We start from the raw sequence: 12,478 nt of genomic DNA, 5'->3' as shown, positions 1-12,478 counted from the left end.
CACGACCCAATCACGATGTTTGCATTAACTGCTCAGCGTCTCTGTCTATCCAACAGACTGCTTTGCTGCTAAAGACACATTCACCATTATTTGTTGAGGATTCGCCGCTAAATCAAGGCTCCAATCCACCCTCATTAAATGACAGGTAAAGTATTTATAAACTTTTTTTTTTTTATTCTATCAAAAGAAACACGTTTAGCATCTAGATTTTTCAAACCAAAAACAATGAAGTAGTTTTTATTTCAGTTTCCAGATTCTGGAAGAGAGAGAGGAGCCGGGCTTTCTGACCGGCCTGAAGATCCCTGCCCCGTGGGCTGCTGGGAAAACGGTGGAAACCGCTCATCCGGTGCGAGACAACTACAAGTTTAAAGAAACCGTGCACATCCCTGGAGCTCGGTGTCTCTACCTGCGCTTCGACCCTCGCTGCTCCTCACAATACGACTACGACAAGGTTTCACGCTTCTGCTCTTCTCAGTCACAGTGGAATGAAAGTGTTACGCTGAATATTCACACTCACAGTCTCTCTTGTTCTTCAGCTGGTGATTTACGCCGGGCCAAACACAAATAGTCGTAAAGTGAGCGAGTATGGAGGAAACACCATGGGTTACGGTAGCCGCAGCGTCTTGGGCACCGGATGGCCCAAAGATCTGGTCAAGGTGAGGAAATCTGATGCAGTGCTGTGCTCTTAATGAAGTCCAGTGCTTAATGTTCAAGTGGTAGAGCACTGCTTATCAAGCGCAAGGTTGGGGGTTCGATTCCCCGGGAACACATGATAGGTGAAAATCGATAGCCTAAATGCACTGTAAGTTGCTTTGGATAAAAGCGTCTGCTAAATGCATAAATTTGATTTAAATTTAATTTTAATGTCATTCATGAAAAATGTCAACCTCTCCACACATTGTGTATTAAAACGGCTTTACTGATATTGATAAATTAACGTAAGAGATATGACTTTTATTTTGAAAGAGATACAGAATGTAGCTTTTGTTGATTATGGTTTAAATTAATAGAAAAGCTTGAATGTAAGTGCAATACAAAATACATTTCAGTTAAACATTTGTTTTTGTTAAAAGCCTTCAAAATGTAATGGGATGCTTAAATTGTGTCAAGAGTGCACTTTTTTTCTAAATAGATCAGTATCCTTATAGTGTTTCTGGATGTTTGGCAATAAAATTAATATAATTTCTAAAAATGCTTAATACTTAAGCCTTCTGCTTAATCTTGATATGTGACCCTGGACCTCAAAACCAGTCTTAAGTTGCACAGGTTTGTTCAGCAATGCAGCAATAAAATGTACCACAAATACATTATATGGGTCAAAATAATAGATTTTTTTTTAATGCCAAAAATCATTCCTATATTAATGAAATATCATGTTTTAAGATATTTTGTAGATTTCCTACTGTAAATATATCAAAAATTAATTTTCGATTTGTAATCTGCATTGCTAAGGACTTCATTAACTTTAAAGATGATTTTATCAATAGCAATTATGAATATTTTTTCAAACCATACATCAATGGAAAGCTTATTTATTCAGCTTTCAGATAAAATGTAGAAATTTAAGACAGGTTTTGTGGTCCTGGGTCACATATATAACACTATTTAATTATACTAATGTAATTTTTCTAGATGTATATGTCTTTGAGTATTTATCTTATTGTCTTTATCCACCAGAGCCTAGAGGAAGGATTAAAGATGTGTGTCGTTGACTAACGAGTGCTTCTGGAAATCCTAATTAAATATCACTGTTCTTTCAGGTGGAAGGAGACACGGTGACGTTCTCTTTTGAGATGAGAAGCGGACGCGAACACAACACCCCAGATAAAGCCATGTGGGGTTTCTCATGCACTGTCCGAGCACAGGTACCCTCTCCAGGCTTTACATACATCCCAATCATAAGATTTACAGTGACCGTGTAAAAACACCTGTTCATCAACCAAACATCCTGGTTACAAGGTCATTATTATAGACTGAAACGTTAATGTATATGAAACTATTACGATTGTGCCAGTTATTTTATTTTCATGTAAACACATGCATCTTGAAATGTATTAAGGACTAACCAGTCACAAAAGTGATGGAATCAGTTTATCTATCCAAAATATTAATTAAACTGGCTACATGGACTTATTTCAATTATTTACTTTGTTTATAAAGTGAAGTGTTAAATACTTAATTGGTTGCTAACATACGGTCAGCTGCAGAATTACATTTGTAACTGATTTGGTAGATGGATCAAAGAAAAGTGTACAAATTAAAAAGTATAAATAATTGTATTGTTAAACAAGGATTCAAAAAAGTTTAAATACATCAGCAAGACTTTACAATAAAGTCCCATTTTTTTTAATGCTTTAGCTAACGGTGACCAGCATATTTAATGTTGTAGTTTTGTGCACATCAAAAACAAATTATGGGGTTTGGAGCTCAGCGAAAGCTTTAAAATTGCATTTTAAAGAGAAATTGAAAATAAAATTAGGGCTGTTGTGTGATTTAATTTAAATATAGATAAGATTTGTATGTTCAAATATATATATTTGCATTTCTTTAACTGCAAAGTTAAATACATTTTTTCTGATATAAATTTTTAAAATGATAATGAAATAACACAGAAGCAGGTTTAAGTGGCTTCCCAGGTAACGTTGAGTGTAGTTTGAGTATTAGTTATATATCCATTATATATTATTATATTATATTCTGACATTTAAGCTGCATAAAAATTGTATTATCGCTGATTTATTATTGCATTTCTTTGCAAGTTACAAATCTAGTAAAGACTAGAGATCAGGATTAGTATACATATGTATAACCCATGTGCAATTACATTTTGATAATTTCTTTTGTTAACTGTAGCACTTAATGTAGTGGCACTTTGAATGTAAGCCCATTTCTGCAACAGGATAAAAAAATTAAAAAGGTCATTTCAACTTTTTATCTCAATTCATTTTTTTTTTTTCAGAATTATGTGATTTAAGGTTACTCAGAATTGTATGATGTGTGTTTCTATATCAGAACGGCAATGTATAAACTTGCAATTCTCACTTTATAACACACAATTGCAAGTGAGATATTAATGTGCAAAATCACCTTTAAAGTTGTTGAAATGAAGTTCTCAGCAATGCATATTACTAATCAAAAATTTAGTTTTGATATATTTACGGTAGGACATTTATAAAATATCTTCGTGCAACATGATCTTTACTAAATATCCGGATTATTTTTGGCATAAAAGAAAAATCGATAATTCTGACCCAAACAATGTATTTTTGGCTATTGCTACAAATATACCCCAGTGACTTAAGACAGTGCTCCAGGGTCACATATATTAAAGTGTTGAATAAAATGAATATCACATTTAGAAAAAAAAATCAACTGCGCTCTTGCTTGTGTGAGATTGCTAAACTATATCGTATGATAAGAGGGGCATTGTTTGCCCTCATTTCTTGAAAGTGAGGGCATATAACTGCATTGTGAAAGGCTGCATGGCAAAGTCAGTCGTCCAGTATCATATTCATCAGCAACCGCATCAGTGTAAGAGGCGTGTTAAATCATGTGTTATTTTCCCCATAATTAATCGCACCATATTAACATGTTAAATCAGCTTTACTGACCTTGCTGGTTTGCACTGATTGTTTCAGGAGTCGTCTGAGGATGTGTCCGGCGGCCTGCCCTTCCTGGCTGATCTAGCGCTGGGTTTATCAGTGCTGGCCTGTGCCATGTTACGCATCCTCTATAACGGCCCTGACATCACACGAGAGGAGGAGGCCTGCCACGACCTGCTCTGCTCCAAACTGCTGCAGAGGTGCGCTGCTTCAACAGGATTTCTAGTTATTTAGATTTGGAGCCAAATTACAGGAGGCTAAAAATGACTTTAGAAAGATAGTAGCGTCATTGTGTTATTTTAACATAGAGAATGGAAAGACTGTTAGTAAAATCTGCTGACTTTAAATCCTTCTAGATTTTTGTTTTGTTTTGGTATCTTCATTTTTAAAGCCCTACGTGGTTCAACCCCAGAGATACGGGGATCTCAGTGGGGCTCCATGTCCAAAATGTGACCCATTTTAAATGAGCGAAAGCCAAATGTGGGCCACTTTGCATAGAGCTGATGCTTTTTTCTTTTAAAAGGGAATGTCTGAAGAACAAATGATGTTGAAACTAGGAACGTGTAGTTTGTCCTCTTTCAGAGTGCCATAAATATATTATTATTATTTACGTTTATGTGCATGCAACTCCAGAAGTGATATCTTAATATCCTGTGAGATTCTGGTTCTTAACAAACTTTTATTTTGTAGTTTTCATTTTTGAGGCCCTGTATGCTTGAGTTGCGGAAATCTGGGGAGCTGAAAATGTGTGTAATTAAAAAATTTGCTAATGGGAAATCCTCATATCTCTAGATAATAACCATATAAAGCCTTAAAAATTAAGATACCAAAATGAAAGCAAGCTAAATCTAAAAGAACATTTAACCATCGCCTTTCCTCACTATTAATGTTTGTTTTTCTTCAGAAAATGTCTTTACTGTCTCTTTTGCTCATTTTTAATGCACATAACAGTATTTCTTTGCTGCTGTTTAATATGTGGTTCTCCATTTGTTGTTCTGTGTAAGGTGTCAGTGGCAGGTGGAGGCTAACGGAGCGATCTCTCCCGCCCTCACGCCGTCTCCGTCTCCTCTGCCTCTCACCATCGACGAGGAGCGAGAGTTCACCTATCCTTCAGACATCCTGGTCCCTCCTCCAGGCCCCGCCTGCTGTGAGCTGCCCCGCATACACCTACCCCAGGGCATTATGGGTCGCCTGAGGGAGCTGTCTGGAAGAGGCCGGCCTCAGTTTCGCCCCAGCATCAAGTGAGCACGTTAGAGGCATATTAGAGGAATGTAACTTAATGATAGCAGAACATTTAACCGTAATCAGAAAAGCATCTTGAAATGTAGAAATCATACTACCAAGAGGAAGGAGGCGGTTATCAGTTCATTCATTCAAAAGTAAAAATATAAATTAAACACTTTACAACTTGCATAATATATTGAAATATATTGCAGCTTACAGTATTGAAGCAACCAATGAAATAAGTTTCAATTTAAAAGTTTTAAACCCATTAAATTAATAATGTGTGTGTGTTTGTGTGTGTGTGTGTGTGTGTGTGTGTGTGTGTGTGTGTGTGTGTGTATGTGTATATATATATATATATATATATATATATATAACAATTTTTGCTAACAATTTTCTCCTAATATGTGTTCCCTGGGATTCGAACCCACAACCTTGCGCTTGCTAATGCAATGCTCTATTTTATTTTATATATGTAGCATTATATATATATATATATATATATATATATATATATATATATATATATATGTGTGTGTGTGTGTGTATGTGTGTTTATGTATCATAAATATTTTTTGCAAGATTTATACATTTTTGTTTATTTTAGTTAATAAAAATAGTGCAAATGGCACCTTTATCATAAAGTCAAAATAATGTCAATTCGTGTAGTGATTTATTAGCATTTTTTTTCATTTTAAAGGTCCCATTTTTCGTGTTTTTTTTGAAGCTTTGATTGTGTTTACAGTGTGCAATATAACGTGTTCATGTTTCGCATGTAAAAAAAATGTATTTTTCACACAATTCACCTATCTGTATGCCGCTGTTTGCACTGTCATAAAAACGGGCTGATAACTTCCTTGTTCTATGAAGCCTCTCCTTCAGAAATACGTAACGAGTTCTGATTGGGTAAGCGGTTCCTGTGTTGTGATTCGACACCAGCTGAGCGCGTGCTCCCCTCATGGAAACGTGTTTCGGCTAGTTTTGAGAAGCAAGTGGGCAGGATTTGTTTTGAAAACCTGGCAATGTTGATCTGAACACACGTGCTGGAGATGTATTTATAATCACAGGAGCGTTTTTACTGACGAGATGCGCATGAAAATCGCATTAGATTTTTTTTCACAGCCCTAACATCTAGTTAACAAAGCTAAACAGCGTTGCCCTTTGTGTAATAAGTTACAGAAACTGTTAAACGCCAATTTAAATAATAAAATACACTTACCGGTTGTGGTCCATAAACAACGCCTTCTACAGACAAAGAGGGAACTTCTCCATGTTTCAAGAATAATCTTTGTGCTGATTGAGATTGAGGAAGCTCGGTGTCCTCAGCAAAATGTGCTACATAGTTTTACATGTGGATTATAATTTTCGGGAACCGAGTTAAACAGAAATTGTAAACATTAAACTCAAAGTACAGCGTCCCTGGAAAGCCCAAACAAAGATGATTGGACTCAGAGATGAAAATAACAGCGTTTCAACGACAAACATGGCGACAAACACAAACGCAACTCTTTCTCTTCTCCGTGCAAGTGCAACAAGGCCACGCCCCCTTTTTGTGTATTCATGTGGACGGAGGTTAGTCAAAAAATGGTTTTAGTGACGTCATTACTGCAGGAACTAGAGGGATTTAGTCCAAACGGGTCGTTTTTTGTAGGCGAATTCTGTTAAATAAAATATCTCGCTTGTCATTGAACTTTGAGCTTTAGAATTTTTCAGATATTATTTATACTCTAACAACAACATTACACACTAACTAAAGTTTAAAACATGGAATCACGAAGAACGGGACCTTTAAAGAAGTCATTTTTATTTTCTTTTATTTTCAGACCTCCGTAAAGGCAAACTACAAATTTCAGCATTTTCTTACTCTGTTTTAAAATGTTATGTATTGTGAAAAGCGCTATACAAATAAATGTGAATTTAAAAGCATGACATTAATAGTGTCCTGATGGTCTCTCAGAGAGGTGATGCGTCCTGATGTGATGGAGGAAGTGATCGTGTCGTGTGTCATCAAGCACTTGGGTCTGGTGGATGCGCTGCAGTCGCTGGTCAACTTCCAGTACAGAGACATGCACAGAGAGGAGCACAACCTGCTCTGCAAGATCATGGCCGAGACCTTCAAGAAGATCAACGCAATGGAGAGACAGTTACAGGTGTGTGTCCCACAGCAGCTCCTCTCACACACGCTGTGTGACGCTCTTATCGTGTCTGTGTGTGTTTGTTTCAGAGTGTAGCTGAACTGGAGCAGAAGTGGCAGAATGAAGCAGAAGAAGCTCAGCAGGGCAAACTGGAGAACAACTCTCCCTTCTTCCACGACTATCACTTCTTTGAGGTCAGTGATCGGAGACATATGATCGTTATCCTTGTGGAAAGAAGTACACTAGGCATAGTTTTAAAAACAGCACTTAATATGGAATAATATACTTTAAAATGTATAGTGTAATGTTTTTAGACACTAATTGCAATTAAATTAGAATGCATTATAGTTTAAATGCATATTAAATGCAATTAGCCAAACTAATTGCATTTAGACTTAAGTACATCTTTATATGTAATTTCGTAATTCTATTGTCTTTGAAATATGGTTGAAGCACTGTTGTATGTGCTGCCTAAAATATACTTAAATGTGGTTTCTGTTGAAACTTGAATTTCATGCATCTAAATATATTCGTAATCGCACATTTGTAATGTTGGTGAAGTTGCAATACATTTACTTACAAAATACGTTAACATTAAATGTAATATCAAAAACTAAAGTTCAAATGATCAAGTACTTTACATGTGCTTCACTATGTTAGTCAGCACATCAAAATTAGTGACAAATATTATTAAAACAATGATTTAAAATGTACTTTAAAGTAACATTTTATTCACACTTTTTCAAAGTTTACTTAAGTGTGTTTATTAAGAAACTTAAGTGGCCTTTTATTTTTTACATTTTTTTTTATTTATTTATTTTTATCTGCAATTACAGCTTTAAAAAATGTACTTCTAAGATTTAAAGTATGCTTGAAGGTTGTTCAAGCAACATACAAAAAGAATTTCAACGTTCTTGGCGTTACTTGCTTCCATTGTATTGCGTTTATCAAAGATGAACACTTTTGGTTTGTCTTGTGGCCCACAGAACAAAATGAAGGAGCTGGAGCTTCTGTGTTCACTGAAGGAGGTTCCTCTGGACCCCACTGATCCAGAAAACGCTGTGATGGCTTTAAGGTATGATGGGAAACACATTACGACTTCCTGTAGTGAAGCTACATTTATCACAAAGCGTTTGGTTTGGGATTAGGAAGAAATTAATGGTTTCCTTCAGCAGTTGATCAAAAGTGAGAGTAAAGACACTTAAAATGTCATATAAATTCATCAGATATCGAATCAGGGTAAAAGAGACCAGGGTTTTTCTAGTTAACTAAAACTAAAACTGAAATTAAAACTAAAACCATAAAAGCATTTCCGTTACTTGAAATAAAATGGATATTAACTTAAAATAAATATGTAAAAAAATAAAATTCAGCTAGTTGTCAAATCGACATTTTAAATTTATGTTCTAAATGTTCTAAAATAACTAAAGCTATAACTGAAATGAAATATTTATGAAAAAATGCACAGACATATTAAAACACCAAAAACTACTAAAAATGTCAAAACTGACAACAAATTTGATAAAATTTAACTAAATTTAAAATGAAAACAAAGTACATAAAACTGATTCAGAATATTAATAAAAACTATAATAAGTAGCTTAATGATATTCAAAAATAAAAAAAATAAATGCAAAATAAGTAAGAGGCTTTCAAAGACAGACCCCAAACTTTTGAATGAGTGTGTACTTCTGAATTTACTGCTACTTCAGGTGATTGTGATTGTGTTTTGTTTTGTTCGGATCAGAGAGAAGTTCTTCCATGAGGTGAACTCCACGCAGCAGAGAAGCTCTGTTCCTCTGACTAAAACCAAAGCGCTGGTGAAGAGCCTGATCAACCGCTCGGAGCTGCTGCTGCATGTCACCATCGCTCCGCAGAGCAAGAGTCTGTCCTCAACACCCACCTGCACAACAGGTGACCTGCATACGCTTTTACACATGCACACACACGCCTGCAAAAACATACAGCTGTGCTCACGGCCCTCTGAACTTCTGCTTGCAGCCTGTAAGTCTGTGTCAGACGCCAAATCCCATCCCATCGTGAAGCAGCCTGTGTTCCTGCGCAGTATGTCCGCTCCCTCAGATTTGGAAATGATTGCCAACAGTGATGTGGAGTTCCCACATGGAGCACAAAGGTACCTGAGACGTAAAGGATGAACATATGCACACCTGTGAATACACATCACTTGAATTTAACCTGAAAGCACCAAGTATCTACGGTGCTGGGCAACTGCAAATAGCCTAAGTTAGAATAATAAACTACATTATTACTTAAACAGCGAAGAACTGTTTGTTATGATTATTATTATTTTTATTAAAGCTGAATTTATTCATGCATTTATTTTATTTATGCATTTATTTATACATATTTACATTTATTTATACATTTATCAATGCATTTATTTATTAATAAATGTATGCATTTATTTATTACTATATTTATTTGTGAATTTATTTATTCTTCTTTTTGTAATTAATTTTTTTAGTTTTTTTGTTAAAATACTTTCTCCTATGACAGCTTATTTTGCAGAGCCATTCAAAGTTCAGTTTCTCCAAAACATGGCTTTGTTTTTTTCTGATGAGGCAGTGATTAGTAAATCAATAATTTGTTGTAAACCGTGGACGACTGTGAATCAAAAATTGCAGATGTCGGTTTTAATGCCATGTTATTTTGATGATTTTACATATTTTTTTTTTTTTTTTTTTTACTGGCTTATTGCTGTAATAGGTAAATTCAGGTTTATGCATTTAAGTAATTTATTTATGCATTTGTTTCATTATTAATACATTTATTCATGCATATATTTTTATTTATGCATTTATTTATTTATACCTGTGCAAATTTATTCATGCATTTATTTATGCATATATTTTTATTTTTGCATTTATTTATTTATACTTGTGCGGATTTATTCATGCATTTATTTATGAATATTTTTTTATTTATGCATGTTAAAATACATGCATGTTTAGTGACATTTATTGTTAAAAAAATAACACGTCAGTTTTAATGTTAGGTAAATTCTAAATGTAATTGTTTTTTTTTACAAACTAATAACCAGTCTCTCTCTCTCTCTGTGTGTGTGTGTGTGTGTAGGAGGCGCCTCCATCCATCCAGTCACCGGAGCAGCTCTTTTACTCTGCTGCAGTCGTTGGCCATTGAAGACCGCAAGGACAAGCCCACGTACAGTGTGCTGCTGGGACAGCTGTTCGCCTTCATAGGAACCACTCCCGATCAGACCGTAAGATCAGACTCATTCAGCAGGACACTGGTGTCGCTCACGGACGAACATCAGCTCTTACGTGCGTCCTGTGCCTGCAGGTGTCCAGCAGCAGCTTCCTGTCGGCGGCCCAGACGCGCTGGAGGAGAGGACGCACCCGGAGACAGGCTCTGGTTCACATGAGGGAGCTGCTCACTGCTGCCGTCCGGGTCGGAGGAGTCACACATCTGGTCGGCCCCGTCACCATGGTGCTGCAGGGCGGCCCACGGTACATCTAACCTCAGATATTTCAACATGCAATACACTCTAAAATTTATCATTTTATTCAGCAAATGTAACAGTTTCTAGATTTCAATTTAACATGAATGCTGTTCTCTTGAACTTTCTATTCGTCAATGAATCCTGAGAAATAAAATGCATCACGGTTTCCACAGAAAGAGGAAGCTGCTCAGCTGTTCTCTGAAGTTTTTTCTTGAGCATAGGGGTGTGCCTAACTTTGGCTGCCATCTATGATAATATTATAATTGTTGTTTTAATGAAATGCAAGCTGATATTGTCGAGTATGTCAGTCACTGTGCAAAAAACAAACAAAAAACATTCACTGTGTGACGAGGCCAATCAGATGTTATTAAAGCTATAAAATAAAATAAAAAACACCTTAAAATAAAGGGTTAGTAAATATTATTTGTTTTAATAATCAGTATTGGAAAAATCCCCAAAAATATTAAGATATGACATATCACACACCCTTACTCAAGCTGCAGATCAGTACATTAGAATAATTTCTGAAGATCATGTGACACTGGAGACTGCAGGAAAATACAGCTGCGCATCACAGAAATAAATTACATTTTACAATATATTTAAATAGAAAAGAGTTATTTTTAATTGTAATAATATTTCACAAATGTACTGTTTTTACTACATTTTTAATCAACTAAATGCAGCCTTGGGGACCAGAACAGACGTCTTACTGACCACAAACCTTTATTTTTGGTTTAATATTGGTAGATCGATCTGCAGATTGTTGCATCCGTGTTGTGAAGCTTCAGTTGTCCTCATGAGAGCCTGTGTGTGTGTGTGTGTGTGTGTGTGTGTGTGTGTAGGGTGGAGGAACTGACCTGCGGGGGCATGATGGAGCAGGTCCAGGAGGCGTTTGGAGAGACCATGACGTCAGTGGTGTCTCTCTGCGCCCGTTACCCAATCGCCTGCGCCAACAGCATCGGCCTGCTGTGCACCATCCCCTACACCAGGTGAACATTCAGCCCTCATTTCATCAAATCACATATGGACTTCTGTAACAAGACCCCGGTGACGTCAACAGAACAGAAGAAATGAGTTCTTCTTGGAAATAATGCGCTCTGATTACTGTTACAGTAACACTTGGAAAGTGTTTATAAAAAAGCAATTGGCGCCAATTTTGATATAATGTTACCAACATGCTTTTATTGAAAAAAAAAAAAAAAAGTGCTATTTTTGTGTAATTTATGTAGTATTTAAAAAAAAAAAAACCTATAAGGTTGCATTTAATTTTATATTTTGAGTTTTCATTTACATTTTAGTTTTAGTCATTTTTTTTTGTGTTCTTTATTTATTTATTTATTTAAAATTCCAGCTTGCTATTCCAGTTATTTTACTATTGTTTATATACATTTATAGTTATCTTTTAATTTTATATTTTTGGTTTTCTTTTTTTAAAATAATTGAATGCGCTTGTCATTTTTATTCTTCTTTTCATTATTTCTATTTAGCTTTTTTTTTTTTTTTTTTTTTTATTATGAATAATGTTGAATTTTAAATCCCAACTTGCTATTATAGTATCAGTGTTATTTTAGTATTATTTTTTTTCATGCTCTGATAGTATTGATTGACATTTTTAAAATAGCTTTTATTATATCCAGGTTTCATTATACGTTTTATTATTATTATTATATTATTATATTATTTGAGTTTCAGGTGATGAATAATGGTGTTGTCGTTATGATGTTGAATAATATTGATTTTAAAATCCCAGTGTACTGTTACAGTATTAGTGTAATTAGCATTCTGTAATATTAATATACTATTATAGGTTTTATTAACATTTTACATTTGCATTTATATGTTAAGTTTTGATTTGAATCTTAGTTTAAATTTGATTTATTTTGTAATGTACTTCTGCCATTTTATATTTAGCTCATTTATTTTTATTTCAGTTTTAAATGATGAATTTTTTTTTTTTTAAGCACATTTATTTTTACTACAGTCCTAGTTTTAGTAATTTTAGTACATTCATCTAAAATATGTTTAGTTTCAGT

General features: G+C 34.9%; 1 protein-coding gene across 4 annotated transcripts in view; it reads left to right on the top strand.

Moving 5' to 3' along the window:
• LOC128016421 (probable E3 ubiquitin-protein ligase HECTD4) overlaps nt 1–12,478 on the top strand; it is an 89,299-nt gene that overhangs the window by 24,830 nt on the left and 51,991 nt on the right. For all 4 annotated transcript variants that reach the window (XM_052600911.1, XM_052600910.1, XM_052600909.1 and 1 more), the window contains exons 20-33: nt 57–145; nt 247–451; nt 537–656; nt 1,761–1,865; nt 3,639–3,802; nt 4,607–4,843; nt 6,784–6,976; nt 7,051–7,155; nt 7,948–8,036; nt 8,709–8,875; nt 8,963–9,095; nt 10,058–10,202; nt 10,283–10,449; nt 11,288–11,434. In XM_052600911.1, coding sequence (XP_052456871.1) covers nt 57–145; nt 247–451; nt 537–656; nt 1,761–1,865; nt 3,639–3,802; nt 4,607–4,843; nt 6,784–6,976; nt 7,051–7,155; nt 7,948–8,036; nt 8,709–8,875; nt 8,963–9,095; nt 10,058–10,202; nt 10,283–10,449; nt 11,288–11,434 — 2,066 coding nt within the window. The remainder of the gene's footprint in view (nt 1–56; nt 146–246; nt 452–536; nt 657–1,760; nt 1,866–3,638; nt 3,803–4,606; nt 4,844–6,783; nt 6,977–7,050; nt 7,156–7,947; nt 8,037–8,708; nt 8,876–8,962; nt 9,096–10,057; nt 10,203–10,282; nt 10,450–11,287; nt 11,435–12,478) is intronic.

The sequence above is a fragment of the Carassius gibelio genome, chromosome A7 (assembly GCF_023724105.1).
Source record: "Carassius gibelio isolate Cgi1373 ecotype wild population from Czech Republic chromosome A7, carGib1.2-hapl.c, whole genome shotgun sequence".
In the NCBI taxonomy this organism is placed as follows: domain Eukaryota; kingdom Metazoa; phylum Chordata; class Actinopteri; order Cypriniformes; family Cyprinidae; genus Carassius; species Carassius gibelio.
Note: the sequence above shows the minus strand (reverse complement) of the source record. Positions and strands in the feature narration are given on the sequence as shown.